Here is a 20,854-nt window from a genome sequence, read left to right on the forward strand (position 1 = left end):
TTTCCTCCTCTGTAAATGGGAACTTTACTCCTTACTTCATGGAATTACTGTGCAGAACAAATTAGATAATGTGTGATTTGGACTGAATTGTGACCTGCAAAAATATGTGTTGAATTCCTGGCTCTTCTCTGTAGACATGATCCTGTTTGGAAGTAGGGATTTCTTGTGTTATGCTAATAAGGTCATACCAGTGAGGGTTGGATCCTAAATCTAATCACTTCTGAGTTAGTAGACCAGAAAAGACAGACCCAAACGTGGGGGGAGAGATATGCCACATGAAGATGTTTTATAAGCCTAGCAGTGCCAAGGAGCTCTGGTAGCACAGTGGTTATGAATCGGGCTGTGAGCCTCAAGGTCAGCAGTTTGAAACTACCAGCTGCTCTGCGGGAGAAAGATGAGGCTTTCTGCTACCATAAAGATTTACAGCCTCGGAAACCCTGTTCAGGGTCGCTATGGGTTGGAAACGACTCGATGGCACTTAACAACAACAAATGTCAAGGAACCAAGGAAAGCCTGGGCCACCTTCAAGAAGGAAATTGAAATGATTTGGATTTTCAGTCTCCAAAACTGAGAAAATAATCTCTGTTCTGGAAAGCTATTGTCAGTTATGGTATGAAACATTAGCATACTAAGACAGTACAGGAGAGAGCTGCTATGACCCAGAAATGCAGTGCAGGTGGGGGAAACGTGGCAGAAGCTGCTACTTCTCCACAACCAATCACTGGATGACTTTCCTGTTGAGGTCAATGTTGTTGTTAAGTACCGTGGAGTCCATTCCGACTCATAGTGATCCTGCACAGGTTTTCCGAGGCTATAAATCTTTATGGGAGCAGAAAGCCTCATCTTTATCCCACTGAATGGCTGGTAGTTTCGAACTGCCAATTTTGAGGTTAGCAGCCTGATTTGTAACCACTATGCTACCAGAGCTGAAGGCTATAATTAAGGAGCTGCTCAGGATGGAAGCCACGGTGAGCTGGTCTTCACTCCACCTCCCCACCCCCATCCCACCAGAGCCTGCCCAGAGACATTAGTCTTATAAAATTCTACCATGCAATCTCCAGCATCATTTCTGTCACCAAGGCCATCTTATCCAATGACTGATTCTTCCTCTTTTGTTTCCAACCTTTGTATTCATTCCAATCACTAGTAATTATTAACACATCTTGATTGCATGTTTGATCAATTTCAGACTGAAGAAGTAGGTAGGATTCTTTAATTTCATCATCACTAGCTTTAATGGTTGATATGTAAATTTGAATCGTAGTTGTATTTATTGGTCTTCCTTATAGGTGTATGGTCATTATCCTATAACAGACAGTATTGTACTTGAAATGTTCTTTTTGATACTGGATGTGATGCCATTCCTCTTCAATGTGTCATTCCAGGAATAGTAAATTGTGTGACTGTCAGATTCAAAATGGCCAATACTAGTCCATTTCAGTTCACTAATGCCTAGGATATCAATCTTTATGTGTTCCATTTCATTTTTGACAATTTCCAATTTTCCTAGTTCCGATTATTAATGGATGTTTACAGCAGTTTATCCTCATTTTGAGCTGTGCCCCACCAGCAAAAGAAGGTCCTGAAAGCTTTACTCCATTTGTATCATCACGGTCAACTCTACTTTCAGGAGGCAGCTAGCTCTTCCCCAACCTGAGGGGCTCATTTTCCGGCACTATATCTGACAATATTCTGGTGCGCTTCATCATGTTTCAATATTCAATATTGTAGTGCTGACAGTGTTTCACTGCTATACATAATGTTCTCAGTGACTAAATATTCAGAAGTAGTCCATCTCTCCTTCTTCCTAGTCTGTCTTTGTCTGTAAGTTCATCTTTCACCTATCCACCATCGGTGACCCTGCTGGTATTTAAAATACTGGTAGTATATCTTCCAGAATCACAGCAACATGCAGCCACCAGAGTACGACAAACTGACAAGACGAGTGGTGGGACACTGTTGTGTTTTAGTGGAATTCAAGATCTAAGCTGAAAAGTACAAACAAGTTGAGGCTAGTTCTGATTAGAAGAAGAAAAGGTAAATTCCAACCAATCCGCTCTTGAGTCTTCTCTTTAAATGTGGGTTTTACCCTCTAATGAAACTAATTCTCATCTAACTTACTAATAACAAGATGATAAATACTCTGGAGGAACTGCGTTCAATAGGGAGGAAAACCTTGGAGTAAAGGAAGGATGCCCCAGCTGAAGAACATTCTAAAGTCACATCCCAAAGGTGGCCACTTCAGAATAGCTCTTGCAGGGACAACTGACGTAGAGGAAGTTGAACTGATGGCATGGATAAGTTTCCCTAGGCAAACTTTTCTGCTTTTTAAAGACTGACAAAGATAAGGGAGGAGTGAGGGCAGGGGCACTATGGCTATTGTTAAGAGTTCTAGCTTTTGCTAAGAGGAGGTGGGTTCTCAGGTGCTCTTTCTATTACTAACAACAGCAACTGTGATGGTTAATGTTATGTGTCAATTGGTTACATCATGCTTCACATTATGTTTTGTGATCTGATGTAAGGGGAATTTCCTTGGGGTATGGCATGCATTCAATACATATAAGATGCTTGGACAAAGTTTGTCCTCTTCTCCATCCTGGATCCAAGTTGTCATCCTCTGACCTCCGGTTCTTGGGACATGAGCTAGCAGCCTGCCATCTGACCTGTAGATTTTGGGATCTGTCAATTCCCACAGCCCTGTGACACCTCCAGCCTGATGCCTGACCCATGTATTTGGGCCTTGTCAGTTTCCATAACTCTTCATGAGCCATTCCCTTGAAATAAACCTCAATCTTGCACTCTCTCTCTCTCTCTCTATATATATCTATATATATGTGTGTGTGTGTGTGTGTGTGTGTGTGTGTGTGTATGGTTTTGTTCCTACAGAGAACCCAGCCTAAGATCAACTAGTAACTAGCTGGAAAATTCACCATATAAATAAAAATAGGGAGAAAATAAAGACCCCGAGTGTCTTCGGTGGCTTCTTGTGAGTTGTTGTCAAGTCAGTTCTGACCCGTGTGTTTCAGTGACCAGAATCCAGATAATTCTAACCACAGGTCCTCTTGTTAAAGTTCCTGGCAGCCTCTCTCATTTATGATCAAGCTGCCAGACAACCCCACTATTGAATTCCATCTAGATTTACAATTTTCCTCTCAGTGAGAAAAGTAAGTCATATTTCATTATAAGCTTCCCACCCCCCACCCCCACCAAAATGTCAAATTCCTGAAAGATTCTAAATAAACTCCACATGGACCCATAAAAAAACAAAACCACAACTTTTTATTGTAAAACAAGGCATAGACACTAACAACCATATACAATAAATGCATTCTATTGGTAACTTTTGTAAGGCAAGCACCCTTGTAACCAACTGTCAAGTTAAAGAATAAACTTTGTCAATTCCCCATTCCCAACCCAAGCTCCTCCTTTCCTGGCTCATGCATGAGCCCCTTCCACAAAAGCAGCCACTCTTCCGACTTTAAGGAGCCCTGGTGGCGCTGTAGGATAAGCAGTAGACTGCTAACTTCAAATCAGCAGTTCAAACCCACCAGCAGCCCATTGGGAGAAAGATGAGACTTTCTGCTCCTATAAAGATTTATAGTCTCAGAAATCCTATACAGGGTCAGTATGAGTCAGAACTAACCTGATGGCAGTAGGTTTTACTCCAGACTTTACAGTTTATTTATGGTTTTATTACCCAGATGCATATACTTAGATAAGTAAGTATCTTTAGACACTGTATCTTGTCCATATTTCTTTTGATAATATGATCTGTGACATTTTTTATTGTGGTAAAATCAAGATAACAGAATTTTAGGTATACAGTTTAGGGACATTCATCACACGCACAATGTGGTACAGCTATCACCAAAATCTAGCCCCAAAGACCTTTCAACTGCCCAAAGAGAAACTCTGTATCCACTGATCAGGAATTTTCCTTGCCATTTTTACACAGTGAAACCTGTGAGAACCAGAACTCACAGAAGTGCCTTGTTTTTCTGGTCTTAGAAGTTTTCTGCCTCTGACAGGGTACAGTCAGGGTACATACAGTCTTACTACTTTTCTATAGTGCTCCACTAGTGTAAAACATTTGAGGTTCCAGTTTTCACAGGCTTTCCTGTATGTCTTTTTTACTCAATAGGTTCCCCTTTATCTATTTATTTTCCTTATAACTGATCTGTTGGGAGACTTGTTTTATTTGTAGTATTCCAGTCTAGACTTAGTTCTTAGTGCATGCCAACAGGTCCCATGGATTCATTTTTAATGCAACTAATCACCTGTTTAAAAAACCTGTATGCACCCAAGCCAAGCACTTAAAGGCATGGCACACCCACCAAAAATCACTTTCTCCAGTGTGTGTGTGTGGTAATGAGTGTGTGTGTGGTAATGAGTGTGTGTGTGGTAATGAGTGTGTGTGTGGTAATGAGACAGGAAAACACCTGGTGATTTGACAATTACATCCATACAATGGCAAAAGGAAGTTCTCTCTGGAACTAATGATTTATGGTAAAAGAATCTTTTTGCAACTGGGATTGAGGAATACTTTTGCTTAAGTCTCTTAATATAGTTTAATTTAGTAGGAAACACATTTGGAATGAAGTTTGCTATGCTCTGGGGTCCAGGATTGAATAAGATTCGGTTTCATCAGAGATAATTGCATAATAGGAGTTTGGATATAGCAAAAACCTACGGAATCTAAACCACTAACCAGACTCACCAAATGCAATAAATATAAATTACAGATGAAAAGGAGATTAGATCTGGCCATTTTCTTATGGTTTGGAGCAAGAAAAGTACGTTTTAATTTCTCCCCCTTTCTCTAATCTTAGCAGGCAGTCTCAAGAACACAATTACCAGAATTTTCAGAAAGCTTTATCAAATATTGACTTCATAAAATCTCACCCACTTAACGGTGACCTCCTGACACCTCCAGTAAATCCAGGATCCTAAATTATATTCTCCAAAGCTAGCACATCCACATATGGGACAAAAGGAAGTTGTGCCACAGCTGGAGATGGGAGTTTTCTTAACACTTCGGATGAATTACAGAACGGACAAAAGTTACAAAACAGATAGGAAAAAAGGACTCAAAAGTCAAGCACTCTTCCAACCCAATAGGCTACGGTCACTACCTTTACAGCTTTATTACAGCATTAGTTTGTGCAGCCATGCTAAAAAGGCCTCAAAGACATCAGGGAGAAACAGAAGACATTAGGCAGAGACCCTAGAGTAATCAGAGCCTGGTTTCCTACTCTTTCTTTCCTTGTCTCTCTCAGGGATTTCTATTTGTGAAGGATACCTGGTGTGGTGCTGTAGGATAAGCACTGGACCACAAGGTGGGTTTGAACTGCAAGGTCAGTGACTCAAGCTCACCAGTTGCTCTTTGGAAACCCTATACAGGGTCACTATGAGTCGGAGCCAACTGGATGGCACTCAACAACATTGGGTATGTGTATCCTCTTCCCTGTTCACACAGGAGGAGAGAATGGGAAGGGCAGGGTTGGGGGTGTGGTGGGGAGAAGGACTTCATGCAAATTTTGTGGGCCTCAGGAGTTTTTAAAATCTCTTTGCAAGATTGAGTTCCTGTTATTACCATGGGCATGGCAAGTGATTTCCAACCCTGGTTCTAGAATACTCCAAGGCATTTCCAATTATTATAGGGTGTGTGCTTAAAGTTCTCAATATAAATTATTTTGAAATTACTTTCACTGAAAAGGAAAATATAATGCAGAGATTCCCCCCCCCCTTACTTATTGTATTCTATCTTTCTGAAAGATGGGGTACTCTTTCTTGGAGTGCCCTGCTGCCTGAACTCTGTGATGCTGTCACTCTGATGGTTAAAGACTAACCATCTGGCTTCCAGGGGAGATCAAGACCCTATTCCAGGATCACTAGGAATTCTGCAGAGTTCTGACCAACCCCAAATCCTTCATGGGCTCTCTTCTCATGATTTCAAACCTCAGTCTCTTACAACTAAAGTGCAATGACATTCCTGAATGGCAGGATGCACTGGGCCCCAGCAGAGTGTTTGGCAGGGAAGAGCAGCACTTAGGTAGGGATTCCACTACCAAGGCTTCCATATTTCTAGTTACATGATGCTCACGCTGGGCTGGGCTTTAGAAGCATTATGGTACTTAATCCTCACCTCTCTGAGAAAGTGTGCTTATGCCTATTTTTTTACACATGAGAAGATTTAAGCTTGAACTCAGGAGCTAGAGATTTGTCTTCATGTTTCTGGACACTGGAAGGACTCAAGGGCTTTGGTGTTTGCTCCTAGTGCTGGCCCCAACTGTACAATCTGGGAGAGGTCCCTGCCCTCTTCTGCCCAGGCCTCCCCACTGACCTCAGTTTTCCTGTGAGGCCCATCACAGAGAATATGTGAACGGGTCGGGTCATTACTTGCACCTTCCTACATTTCCTGGTGTGGTGCTGTGGGTTTATGTGCTGGATTGCAAAGTCAGTTTGAACCACAAGGTCAGCAGTTCAAACTCACCAGCTGCTCCTCAGAAACCCTGCACTGGGTCACTATGGGTTGGAACTGACTCGACGGCACTTGACAACAGCAGCAACAACATTTCCCAGCCTGCAATTCAGTGACTCTTCTAGGACTGTTCCACCTGTAGATAGACCAGGGCCACAGTATTCCTTCTGGGCAACCTGTGCACATAGGAACTCACTCTGTTGATGAGATTCGACATTTGAACATGGGGCTGTCAAAAAAAAGTCCTTGATCTGAGTGATGTGGGGAAAAGGACAGAAATGGGCATGATACTGCCTTGAGGTCAACTACTTTCTCTTGAGCTATTCCTGCTGAAAAGGGGTTTATGGGGGTGGGAGTGAGGGTCCTTCCACCCTCTCTTTGAACCACTTTAAAGTCTTCTCCAACCCATAAACGCATATTTCATGCCAACAAGTATTACATAAAACTAAAATATTTGATAGCTTATTTTCTACCCTGTTCTTAACTTTTTTCTACTGACTACTTAAATTTATAGGCCAGTTTTGCAGCCCTGGGGTGAAGGTGTATTTTGAAATACCCATGGGGTTTCATTCCTCCACTATGACTTTGATTCAACTGAGATGATAAACGTGGGAGTTGGGTCCATTCTAGACCACTCATTCTCAAGGCCCAGACACAAACACAGCGATTGGCTGGACCGGGAGCTAGCAAACCAGAGCTTCTGTGCTGAAACATTTCAAAAAGACTATGTGTGTCACAGAGTTACACACTGACCCTGGATAAATGGAGGGGGTGATAGGAAATGAGGTATGACCAAGACAGAAAAATACACAGAGAAATGTGTCTTAGCCCTCGGCTGGATCTCAAAGCATATGTCCCTGTTCTAGTTTTACTGGAACACAGGGAGTTAAAAATGAAGCCAGTCAGGAAACTAAACCTAATTGTCTACTGCAATTTATTAAATATCTTCAGTTTCTAGGACTTATTAAGCGTTTAGTGTATTTTCTTATCCTCTGAAGTTCACTTCTTCACTTGTCAGCACCTGCTGGCAGCAGCTGAAGTAATCTTACCAATTTTGCTGTATGTGCAAATCAATTTGATGCCCCCCCATCCCCCAGATAAGAATCAGTAAAGTAATTAAGCTACAATTAAGGCATGTCATTGAAAGCACAGACATCCTGGAAAGGCTGAGGAGGAACTGCTCTGAGGTCACCAGGGACTTCCTTCTACCCAAGTTAACCCTTTGGGGATAGAATTATTTACTGCTTTGAATTTTTTCTTGATACTGTATGTTTTCAGTAATGGAAGCCATGCTGAAATCATGGGGAAACCCCTCCGCCCCCTCCTTTTTTAAGTAATGTGGATTTTGGTACAGTTCTGTGGCACATATGTCCCAAGCGGGCTCAGCTGGTAGAAATGCCAGGGTGACGCTCGTTGCTTTAGATTCATGCAGTTATCCAGGTCCTGTCTAGTGGCAGCACATACTACATTACACGTTGGATATCGGAAGTGGTTAGCAGCTTCCGAAGAAACCAGTGAGGCTGAAAATACTGGTGAGAAATACCTGAATATGTTCCATCACTAAAGAGTTAAATGATTTTATCCCCCTCGTCCTTATTGTCCTTGCCTGCTTTACAGTATGTGACATTGTGGGCAGATTACCAAGCCTTCTCCTATTTCTGAAAATAACCTCTTCTTTTAATTTCTATCCTGCAGTTAGTATGATACATTCCCCACCTGTTTGGTTCTATAGCTCTGCTGGCTCTATAACGGTTACTTTACCCATCCATCCATCCATCCATCCATCCATCCACCAGCCACTCACCCACTCCATCCATCCATCCATCCACCAGCCACTCACCCACCCCATTCATTCATCCATCCATCCATCCATCAGCAACTCACTCACCCCATCCATCCATCCATCCATCTGCTACTCACCCATCCCATCCATCCATCCACCCACCATCCACCCATCCATCAACCCCATCCACCCATTCACTCATACACCATCCATCCATCCATCTATCCATCCAATAATTGTTTAATGACCCCAATGTGCCAGACATTAGATAAAATGACAAGGCAGATTTTACGTTTGGCTCTACAGTTTCAAAAATATTTTTACATATATTATTTCATTAAATTGTTGCTACAATCATGTGAGGTGGCTGTTTGTATCCCCATTTTATAGATGTGGGAACAGGCTCAGAGAGGATTTGTGATTTATTTACAACAACACAGCCAGCAGGTGGCAGTGTGAACATGAATTCAAGTCTTCCCATTCAGAATTCATATGCGTAGTATAATTTATTGACTAGTCTCACTGTTCCTAATTAAATGTCATGATCCAGTCAACATATACTTAATGAGACTGTGTGACGCTCAATGGGATGCAAAGGCTGGGTCCTTGCTCTCAGTAAGATTATGGCCTAGTGGGGGAGTCAGACATTAATTTAATCATATGCTCACATAATAAACATACATTTGTTTTCAGTGTATGAGGGAGAGCTGACCTAATTATGAAAATCAGGGAAGTCTTCCAGGAGGACATTATTAGGTTGTGTTCTGAAGGGTGAGTTTGAGTTAGTTTCAGGACGAGGGGATGGAAGAAAATCACATACAGAGGGGAAAGCATGTGCAAGGGCCCTGTGGCAGCAAGACCCAATACACTGACAATTTGAAGGCCAGCTTGACTGGCATACAGAGAATGAAGGGAGCCTGGTGCAGGATGCAGTCCAATTGGTAGGCAGGGGTCAGACCATGCAAGATTTTGTAGCCATGATAATGATGTTTACTTTTGGTTTAAGAATAATGGGAAGCCATGAGTCAAAGAATGGCACGATTAACTTTGATTCTGGTTTTGACTTCTATGTGTACAATGGATTGTAGAGGAACAAGAGTGGAAGCAGGAAGAACAGCTGGAAGGCTTTTGCAGTTGTCCAGGTGGGAAGTGATGGTAGCTTGGACCAGGGTGGTGGTGGTGGAAATGGAGAGAACCCCACAGGTGCCCATTTTCTCACTAAGCCCTGTCACCAGAGTGCTCACGCATTTGCAGTACACGGAAGCTTGTCCACACTTCAGGGCCGAGCTGGAGTCTCCCCTTCCAGGCAGTCTTCTCAGACAATGTCAGTCCTCCGAGACTTTCTCTTCCGCATTGCCCATTCTCACACCTGATGCTTGTCTATGGCTTGGCTGTTCTCTGGTCCACTCCTGGAGATGCCTTCATTTCTCTTGTCTTGCTTTCTCCCTTTGGAAAGTAAATGCTTTGTTGGCATTTGCTGAATGGTATCAACAGGGCGCCTTTGGAAATTACATTTGCAAATTATTATTCATGCCAATTGCCTTTTTTCCCCCCTAAATTAAACACTGGTTGCTTATATCTATCTTCATGATCTTGTTCTAACAAAACATATGTCCCAATTTTTCCATTATTTCCTCCAAACTCTTTCCCATATTTCTCCTAGTAGAAAGCAGATTCAAGGGGGATGGAAAGGGGGCAGGGTAGGGGCAGGAGTATAATTAAACAGGGACTGTCTGACCAGAATTCCTATACCTTTTAATGGGGTATTTGATTAATCCTTTCTACAGGCACCATTATTCATGCCTTGATGGAATCTCATTTTATAGCTCTTAATACATGGACCCAATTTATCCACATCACATTGTATTCTAATACTTGTCATCCAAGTTATTAGCTATCTCCTTCTCAGTGTAAAATCATCAGCAAGTTTGATTAGCTCATTCCCCAGGGACGATAGAGAAGATAAGAGCAGACACAGTACAATATGACCACCAATGGCTCTTTATCCTCACAAGAAGACTGCTAAGTAGTAGCGGAATCCATTTATGGCGTCAAGATGGCCAAAATAAACATCGGCCCCTGTGGGAGGGTCTCTTGGAGGGACCCAGGAGCCTTGGCCACACAGGGCTGTTGTTGGTCCTAGTGGGAATGAGCCATTACCTAAGGGGATATTGCTTTATTCAAATAGACTTTCCTAATCCTCCTCCTTCCTGCCCCCTATTCCCTTCTAGAGAGGCACAGCCCAGAAGTGCTTTTTATTCTAGATCATCATTTCTGCCGTTAAGTCCCTGAATCTTTCTCTACTGCAGAGCTTGTGGGTCAGAAAATCTAGGATGAAACACACAGTGTTGTTAATTATCATCTCTCTGTAGCCCACAGTTGGCTCTAATAACCCTGGAATCAGATTTGAGCCTGTGATTCACTGGCAGCTTCAGCCCTTTTAAAGCAAGGTCACCCACCACTAGACTGAAATATAGAAAGGGCTTGACTGGCTTCTAAAGGCCACAGGAAATTCCCACTGCTCCTTCCTCTACCAACCTCCCATCAGTTCAGTTAGGAAAACCACCATGTCCATATTCCCTTTGGAATGCCTTTAAAGGCCCCCCTTCATTTTTTTGTTGTTGTTGTTGTTTTATTATGAATTGAGTGATAATTTACATGGGAGAACATCAGTTTTACACTCATCCTATTGTATTTCTTTTCATTGCAATGATTACAATCCCCTCCGTGCATCATCATCCAACAGCATTTGCTTCTATTCCCTCTGTGTGTGTGTGTTTTTTTTTTTTTTAATGTACACAAAAACACACAGGAATATATAATCATTTTAACAATAAAAGGGCGCATTCTGCAAGCCTGCCTCCTGGCCGCCAGCACACAGCTTTTCTCTTTTCATGAGTATAGAGTCCTCACAGCTGCTTATTTCTCCATGTCCTCATCTCTGCCTCCATCTCTGGTGTCGCTGTCCCTTTCATTATTCACCAACATTACTTCTGTGATTTTTCTGAAGCAAGCAAGTGAGCAAAGAGGACAAAAGGGGCTCACTCTCTGTGGTGATCTACTCCCTTCAAGAAGTGATGCTCCCTTGAGAGTGGGCTGGACTTAGTGACTTGTTTATAACAAACAAAATAAAGCAGGGGTGACAATGTGCCCATTCAGAGATCAGGTCATAAAAGGAACTTTGACTTTTGCTCCTTTCTCTTGGATTGCTTTTTCAGAGGGAGGCTAATTGTTACATTATGAACAGCCTCGTGAAGAGGCCTGAGGACCTGAGAGTGAGGAACGAAGTCACATGAGGGAGCCATCTTGGAAGTGGATCCTCCAGCCCCAGTCATGTCTTCAGATGACTGAAACCTTCGGAGAGACGCTTAGCAATAACCACTCAGCTCAGCTCTTGGGTTTCTGACTCACAGACATTGTGTAAAACAGTAAATAATTGTTGTTTTAAGTTGTTAAATGCCACAGTATATTACTAATACACACTCTCCATCTCAGGGGAAGGCTTTGCTCCTCTCCTTTCTCTAATTCCTTTCACAGGTTCCATCTTGTTCTCCTCTTTCGTTCAGTGAATCTGGTATCTTTGTGGTTCTTTCCACTCATCCCTGGCCTCTCCTTTATGTCCTCCCAGTCTCAAGACTCTTCCCTAAGAAGAGGGGGTCGATGAGAGAAGAGCTCCCAGAGGCCTGGGTTTGGAATTCTGACTCCAGTCTGCATTCAGAGAGACATCTGGAAATAGAGGAATGACTTTTCACAGAGGACAGCCTCTCAGGCCATGACACTGTCTCTTGTTGCTGTAGCCTGGGGCCCTAATGACTTTAGGCAGGCCGACAGCCAGCATGAAAGACTTTGCAAACAACATGTTCCCTTTCGTACCATCCGCTCATCTCCTATACCCTTTTGTTCATCTGCAGTTTCTGGAAAAGGTCATGTCTCATTTCAACTCTTCAGTTAAGTGCATCTGACATGAGGTCGGGGGTGGAGATGCAGTTTGGCTTAACTGTTGCAATGTGTGCCACTCTATTCCACCCTACCGGCAGTGTCCTGCCACCACAGACCCTGCTTATACAGGAGGTGACAACGGATTCTCTCACGTAGCTCATGCTTATAAAAAGGGCAAGATGTAGCTTTTGATTAAAAAAAAAAAAAAAAGTCTGGGCTGCTCATTCATCTGGTGAAATCCTATTAGCTTTTACAAAATCGATCTTAGTTCTATGGGGCAAGGTCAGACAAGTAGAGAGGTTAATCTCTCCTGGAAGGCTTGGAAACGGGAAAGGAGCCAGTGGACCTAACAAGTAACCAGGGACAGATTACCCAATAAGGCAGGAACAAGAGCTTCCTTTGGCTTAGTTACTCATCTGTAGCAAACAATTTCACCTGGATTTCACCAAGTCACAGATGTGGTGAATTGTTCACTTGTTATGTGCCGTGGAGTCGGTTCCGACTCATAGAGACCCTGTACAGGGTTTCCGAGGCTGTAAATCATTACGGGAGCAGAATTGTTCACTACAGGTGGGTAAATAAACACAACTAAGCTGGTGCATACCATGCTTCCTGGTTCATCCGCCCCTGATTAGACCCCAAACCAAAGGGTCCCAGCACCAGCTGCATGAATCAGCATCACTAACCTTGGACTTGTCTTAAACCCCTCCCCAGACCCACTGAATCAGAAACTCTGGGGGTGTGGTTCAGCATCCTGTGTTTTTAACAAGCCCCCAGATGATTCTGATGCACTTCTAAAGGTTGAGAATCAATGACTTAAAGGCTTAAATGAAATCATTCATTCAAAGACATTGATTACCTACTGTTCCACCAGACACTGTGAACTCATGAAGAGGAATGACATGGAATTCCTTTTTCACGGAGTTCACAGTTCCTGTTTTTCCCTCCCTTGATCACAGAGCTTGAGAACTGTAGAGGATTTTGAAGATACTAATCCTAGTGAGGGAAACCATTCTTTACATGAAAATCTCGTCAATGGACAGGAGGCACACCAAAATTGCTTTTTCACAGGAATGATCCGACTCTCAAAATAGTAACCTTTCTAAAGTAAGTCAGTGTGTGGGTTTAATATATCATGTACAGCTGGCTCAGCCTTTTAAGCTAAGAAAAAAAGAAAGTGATCTCACCATGAATGAAAAGCTGAATTACTTCAAAGACTCACTTAGGTATTGTCTGTCTTTTAATGAACATATTATTCTGTTTAATCATATTCCATGAAAAAGTACTTTCCCCTCTTTTTCTCCAAGCCAAAATAAGTCATAACAGCTAATACGGTATGCTTCCTATGGCTGTGGGAACTCTACATGTGTTTACTCATTTGAGTCTCCCTGGACATTATACAGTTGTTGTTGTTATGTGCTGTGGAGTCGGTTCCGACTCATAGTGACCCTGCACAGGACTCCCGAGGCTGTAAATCTTTACAGGAGCAGAACGCCTCATCTTTCTCCTGCGGAACAGCTGGTAGTTTTGAACTGCCAACTGTGAGGTTAGCAGCCCGATTCGTAACTACTATGCTACCAGAGCTCCTTATAAAGTAGATGTCATAACATAGTCTGTGGATAAAGAACAGAGGCTGGAAGAGACTACCGACATGCCCACAGCTTTACATCAGGGAAAAGGTGGAGCAGGAATAAGAACCCAGCCCCAATTTTTAGCCCCTGTGCCAACCACCCTTCTATGCATCCGCTCAGTCTAATTGGGCCATTTTGCGAGTCACTGGAGGTACTAACTGGGAAGACATAAAAGAAAACACGACCTTCTTCTTTAAGACCTCTAATAAGAAACAGTGGCTAAACCTAGAGGTGGGGGATCTATTTAAAAATTTTAAAGTTCATGCTGTATAAAGGGGCTTCCAAAAGTCTGTGGAAAAATGGGATGAAAAGAAATTGGAATTTCCCCACAAACTTTCTGAAGCCCCCTTGTATTCCTCCTTCAGTATCATAGATAATTAGGAGCTGGCTATCAACCACTAAGAGTCCCCGGGTGCTAGAAATGGTTAATGCACTCAGCTGCTAACCAAAAGGTTGGAAGAAAGGCCTGCAAGTCTATTCAGAAAATCAGCCATTGACAAGCCATTGAGCACAGTTCTACTCTGACACACACGGAATTGCCATGAGTCAAAATCAACTGGACAGCGGCTGGAAATTGGTACCAACTTATGATCATCCACACTTATGGTCTGCATTGGAATTTGGTCCCTGATCTGCAGATCTGCTCTGAGATGATGTCTGCTTTGCTTCAGGATGCCTCACTGAGGACAGACAGCATGGCCACTTGTTCACTGAGGGAACATTCTCAGGGAAGATGATTTTTTTGTGGTTGCAAATGAACTAGAGTTGATTCAGTCAAGCCTGGGCCCTTGTGACTCTGGTTGAGCAGTTAATTCAGCAGCTGTGGGAGTGACAGATGTTACCTGTGGCCACAGAAGAAATCACAACTGGCTGACCAGACCAGCAGCTCATTCAGCCCCTTGGCATGGGCCTGAGGCCTGCCCTGGCAAGTTGAGTTCCTCCACCACATATATCATTTATGGGGGCCTTCTAGGTCATCCACGTGTCAGCTATTAGATCGGAAGGCTTCTTCTTCATATTGCATCCTGGGGAATAGGCTGGTACTTTTAGTTATATGCAATCAAGAAATCTAAAGCCCACACGACTGTACAGAAAGTCATGTTCAGAGGCTGCAACTCAGGGTGAACAGAACTGGATCCACCTTTCCCATTGGCTTTCTGTAATCAAGGCTCTTTAGAATACAAACTCCACCCCCTATCTATTTTTAATCCAGTGATGTTTGCTGGCTTTTGCTGAGACATTGGTTTGATCAGTAGCTTTCTGCAGAACTCCATACATGAGCTGTTGAACTCACAAATGTATGATTCATTTCAGGATTCTGAAATGAGGAACACACCTGTCAATAGCACACTGGAGGCTGGGAGGTTCTGAGAAAGTATTATATGCATATAAATGGGACATCTGATAACAAAATTTGTTATAGTTACAATCCTGAAGTCCAGGACCACCCCGATGTGCTCTCTACCCTCACAGCATGATGGCTCCATTGGAAAGAACAGGGATTAGACAGTCCTGCGTTTGGACATCCATATGCTGCCTCATTTATCTACCTGCGACAGGGATGTGCTGGAAGAGAATCAAAAGATGACAAATGCTTCTGGTTTTAAAGGAGCTGTTCAGGCTGGGTGTACGCCCAAGGGGAACCAGCTTTCATGCCAGGAGCCATCACTTTATCCTGTTAGAAGGTCACATTTTGGCAAACACCAACCAGCAGATGACTGCTGTCTCCTTTTACCAGTGGATTTAAAGGCACTTGCTCGGCAAGCCGGAAACATAGCCGTTCTGAAAGCAGAGAGCCGGCCTGCCCACACACTGCAGGAGACAGGGCAGGGAGGCATTAGACAAGACTTGCAGTGAGAAGGATTTTTCCCATGTTGAAGCAGACAGTTAACAGGGGAATGATTTTGCAGGATTCCAGAACAGAGATAAGGTCTTAGTAAGTGACAGGCAAAGGCAGACTCCTGTGAGGCAAGAAGATACATATTTCCAGGAAACTAGCTAATGGAGTTAACTCTTGTGCTCATAAAACCCCCAAGCTCCTAACTTCTCTGGGGGCAGGCAGGAGGGGCATTGGGCGTTTCAAGAGAGTCTATCAGTGCAAAATTTGGCTCTCCACAACTTCCTCTGCTTACCAGCCCACGGTTAATTATCATTCCAGCTGGGACCCTTTGCCTCCTTTCCATTCTCCAAGCTTCCTCTCCCTTAAGAACCATGTGGTACACGGTCTACACCCTCAGTACTCTGGGTATGAACTTTCCTCACTCAACTCGGTTTGTGGTTTCCTTTCTGACATGTGAGGGAATTACCTAGGTCCAAGAACTGCCTCACTCTACGGATGTTCCAATCTAAGCCATGTACTCATATTTGTGCATTTTGTCCTCGTGACCACCTTCAGAGATTGTTGGTAGGTGCCGCCGAACTGGTTCTGACTCATAGTGACCTGGGGCACAACAGAACAAAACACTGCCCCATCCAGCGCCATCCTACAATTGTTACGTTTGAGCCCACCGTGAGACAGATACTATTGTAGATGAAGAAACTGAGGCACATTATTGAGGGATTTGCTGAGGGTCACCTAGCTAGAAAGCAGCAGAGCTAAAATCAAACCCAGGCAGCTTGACCCCAGAACACTTTCCGAATCGCTGTTGCCCCTCAAATACAGCCTTCCTACAAACAGAACAGCTGACCCCCATGAAGACACTAGTTAGCTCAGGTAGCCCTCCTTTCTCAAGCTTCTGCCCCCACCAATAAAGCCAAAACCCCAAACAACAGTTGCTATCAAGCTGACTCTGATTCACTGTGACCCCAGGTGTGTCAGAGTAGAACTGTGCACCACAGGACGGCTGCTTCACTATGACCCCAGGTGTGTCAGAGTAGAACTGTGCACCACAGGACGGCTGCTTCACTATGACCCCAGGTGTGTCAGAGTAGAACTGTGCACCACAGGATGGCTGCTTTGGGGGGAGACTGCCAGGCCTTTCTTTCAAGGCACCTCTGGGTGGGCTCAAACTGCCAAGCTTTTTGGCTAGCAGCCAAGCACATGAACTGTTTGTACCACCCAGGCAAAGTCCTCTGGAATTCAGTGGGGGCTGTGAACTTGAGTCCAAGCCTGCAGTGGGAAAAGACAGCGGCCCAACACAGCCTCATCTCCAATCCTATGTTTCTAAATTCGGGTCAGATGCCCAACTGTTGATTCCTTGTTTGTTTGCTTTGAACATTCCACCGTGTTGCCCCAGACTGCTTTACAGCCTGTCTCTCTCTTTTTCTGCCTTAGATGAGCACCTGACCCCTCCCCACTGCCTAACCTCATTATACATTCCAGCTAAAAACTTCTATTTTCCATGTGGCAGTGAGGCATATTTATAGTGCATGTTACATGCTACGGCACTGTCAAATTTGTCATTTTTAATAATAACCTTGGAGCATAAAATAATCACTATGCCCATTCCACAGGTGGGAAAACAGAGGCGGGGGAGAGAGAGAGGGAGGTCCTAGGCAAGGTTGCTATGTGTCCAGAGACACTTACATACAATTGTCTCTTCAGATTGCTTCCTCTCATTTGCCTGTTTAGCAAACTTATCTCTGGCCTTGAAATGAGAGATGTTATCAAGATCAACTTGTATTGTATCTGTGTCTGCACTCCAACGCTCAGAACACTAACAAGCAACACTAAGCTCTGATGACAGGAATATCGCTGCTTAACTTTGTGCCAAAGCCCATTCTCATTAGTAGGTTTGCATGCATGAAACACACACTGGGAGTTTCTAGTCTGCACACTTCTCTCATCACCCATTGTGACTAATCAGAAAGCTGGATGGATTAATTCTCATGCAGAACACAGACAACTGCCTTCAGTGTGTGCTGAAATGACCATCACTTTTCTTCTGATGGAATCTCCTGGCCTGGAAATGACAGGGTAGATCAAAACCTATGCATATATGGGATTATATTTCTTTGGAAGCAAAATGGTAAGACTGTTTTCCTAATAGTTACTACAAAAAGCTCAGATCCAGTGTGATGGGGGATTTGAGGGAGTTCACTGAATTCAAATCTAGAATAAGAAACTGCACATATTAGGAGTTACAGAAAAGTAAACTTGGGCATGTTATTTTACTGCTCCTGTGCACTCTCCCCACCCTCACCCTGCCCTCCAGCCTGTGGGATCTATTCATACAAAGTGCTGCAGGGGAGCAGGAATCAGGAGTCTTGATTTACAGTTGCAGCTCTGCCCTGCCAGCTGTGTGACCCTGGGGATGTTGCTGACCTTCTCTAAATCTCTGTCAAGCTGGTGTGGCACTGTGGGTTCATAAACTGGACTGGGAAGTCAGTTTGAATGGCAAGGTCGGTGGTTCAAGCTCACCAGCCACTGTTGCTACGAGTCAGAACCAACTCAACGGCACTGAACAACAACACTCAGTCTACTTTACAACTGACATGAAAATCAAAATGGGCAAGCTATGGGAGAGTGCAGAACAAATGGCTAGGTATAGGAGACCTTCTGGTCCAATGGTTAAATGTTCCGCTGCCAGTCCTCCAGGGCCTTCATCTGAGAAAGACCTAATAATCTGCTCCCATAAAGAATACAGTTTATATAGTCTAAGGTAACACCATGGTCAATTGGCACAACATAGTACACAAAGACAACCTTCTACATCCTACTGTGATAAGTAGTGTCTGGGGCATTTCAAGCTCACTAGTAGCTGTCCAAGGTGAAGCGATTGGTCTCTCCATGTGCAGAAGAAAGAGGAGTGATCAGAACTGAAGATGCTTGGACTCAAGTTGTCCAACGGACTAATGGTGCATGTGAACATAGTCTCTAGGACCCTGAAACTAGAACTAGACAGTACCTGGCTACCACTACCAGCTCATCTGAATGGGATCACATTAGAAAGTCCTGGATAGAGCAACATCATGTGTGGAACAAAACTCAAAATCATTAAAAAAAAAAGACCAGGCTCACTGGCCAGAAAAGACTGGAGGAAGCTGAGCTGTAGCCCTCGACCATCTTTCCGGTCTGGAAAAGAACACACCATCTTTCAGCCAACCAGTAGACAGATGTATAAGGCGTGCTCACTAGAGTGATGGAGCGGTCAAATCACTCAAAATCAAAGGGGCGACAGGCCCCTAAGGACATTGGTGAGAAGGGCTGGGAAGGTGGGTGGAAGGGAACTAAGAGCCAAGGAGGAAGTGGATGACTGTTGTTCCAAGAAGGGGATTGCAATCATTGAGATGAAACAGAGGGCATTCTTTGCTGAATGTAAAACTGATGATCTTGTCTGCAAACCTTCACTCAATTCACAATAAAAAAGTGAAAAAAAAACAGCCTGAAAAGGCTTGTGGCTTCTGCTCTGCAACACATGGTGTCACCGTGAGTCAGAACCGACTCCATGACAACAGTCTCGTTTGGGTTTGGAGTGTCGGGTGACCTGCTGACTCTTTTACCTCATCTACCTTGAGAGTTTCTCCAGACAAGCTGTCACGCGACCCGAGTGTCATATTTTAATATCCATTTTGCCTCCTCCAAGCCAGCAAGGAGTAAAGTCTCTGAACTAAGGAAGTCTGGAGGAAGGCAAACACGTCTCTGAGTTCCTAAAAAGTGGATCCCCAGGTATTTATAGCCCGGGCAATGTAGTTTTATTTTTTGTTCCCATTAGTTGCAATTTCCCCAGCTGACATCATCTTATCATTGCCAAGCAGCCAACAGAATCACACCCCTTCTCGTTTCCCTGCATCAGATTATCGCCTTTAAAATGTTTTCCTGACCCGTTGGTGGCTTCCTGCCACCAGCTAAGTCTTCTACCTAACGGCTCATGGCATGCAGTGTTTGTGAAACATTCACCAGAAACACACGGTACTGCAGAACTGCCAACTGGACCAAGGTTGGACTGGTACACATAGCAGGGAAACTACTTGGGTCAGAGAAAAGAAGTTCTCAGTGGGGATTTCCCCTTTAAAAACTTACAGCAAGAGCTTGTCCGAGACAATACAATATTCATAAATGGAAAGCAGATATGACTTTTCTGTTCCGCCAAGAGCAATAGCTATTTATCATGGCAAATGGCTGAAATAGTTGTATGTACAATGCTTTACTCAGCGCTGTAAATTATGGCGTACAGAAGATTAAACTTAAGCCGAATGCTACCCTTGAGCTTCAACAGCTGAGTCCTATAAATGGATACCCGTTAAGAGGAGAGAGTCTTTTTCCTGGTTACTATTTAAAAGGGTATCTCTATTAAAAGCTTGTCTTAAACACAAATTACCAGGAAAGCCTCCCCTGGCCCTGGGCAGGCTGCTCTTCCTCGGGGCACTGACTCACATGAGTCACATCTGAATCACACGGTGACGGGCCTGAGACTTGAAGCATGTGTTGTGCTGACCTCAAGAGGCATGGCAGAGGAACAGAACGATGACTGGGGCATTCACTGCTGCCCTTTCGGCCAAGTGGACAGGAACAGCCAATGGGCTTAGCAAGCTTTATGGAGACCTTTGGAATTAAAATGGTTCTAAACCCAGACCAGAAGGTGAAAGGAGCCCTGGCAACATAGTGGGTTATGCATTGGGCTAATAACTTTAAGGTCAGCAGCTAGATAGAGCCCACCAGCTGCTCACAGGGTTGTTGTGATTTGGAACTGACTGGAAGGCATGCAGCACCCACAGCACAATGTGGTGGCTTTCGCGTTGCTGTGATGCTGGAAGCTACGCAACTGGTATTAGAGCCCTGGTGTGGTGCTGTAGGATAAGCACTGGACCGCAAGGTTGGTTTGAACTACAGGGTTGGCAATTCAGACTCACCAGCTGCACTTTAGAAATCCTATACAGGGTTGCTCTGAGTCAGAACCGACTCAAAGACAACACTTAACAACAAACCCAGAATACTTCAAAAAGAATGTTTCTTGGGGACCCTTGTTCTGTCTGTATCAATTAACTCTGACTTAAGAGTCAAAGCCTTAAAGATCCTTGTGAAACTTCATTCTCTGAGGCGGTGCTTTTCAAAGCCTAGCCTGTGGATGGACCAAGAGC

The 20,854-nt window shown here is 43.9% G+C and overlaps 1 protein-coding gene across 2 annotated transcripts in view; it reads right to left on the reverse strand.

Annotated features, from left to right (window-relative positions):
- ATXN7L1 (ataxin 7-like 1) overlaps positions 1–20,854 on the reverse strand; it is a 302,423-nt gene that overhangs the window by 154,970 nt on the left and 126,599 nt on the right. The window contains exon 4 of one of the 2 annotated variants that reach the window (XM_006834382.1): positions 9,628–9,710. The exons of the other annotated variant lie outside the window; for it this stretch is intronic. Coding sequence (XP_006834445.1) covers positions 9,628–9,710 — 83 coding nt within the window. Of the gene's footprint in view, positions 1–9,627; positions 9,711–20,854 lie in introns of those variants that run through there. 2 annotated transcript variants of the gene reach the window in all.

The sequence above is a fragment of the Chrysochloris asiatica genome, unplaced genomic scaffold (genome assembly GCF_000296735.1).
Source record: "Chrysochloris asiatica unplaced genomic scaffold, ChrAsi1.0 scaffold00010, whole genome shotgun sequence".
NCBI lineage: Eukaryota > Metazoa > Chordata > Mammalia > Afrosoricida > Chrysochloridae > Chrysochloris > Chrysochloris asiatica.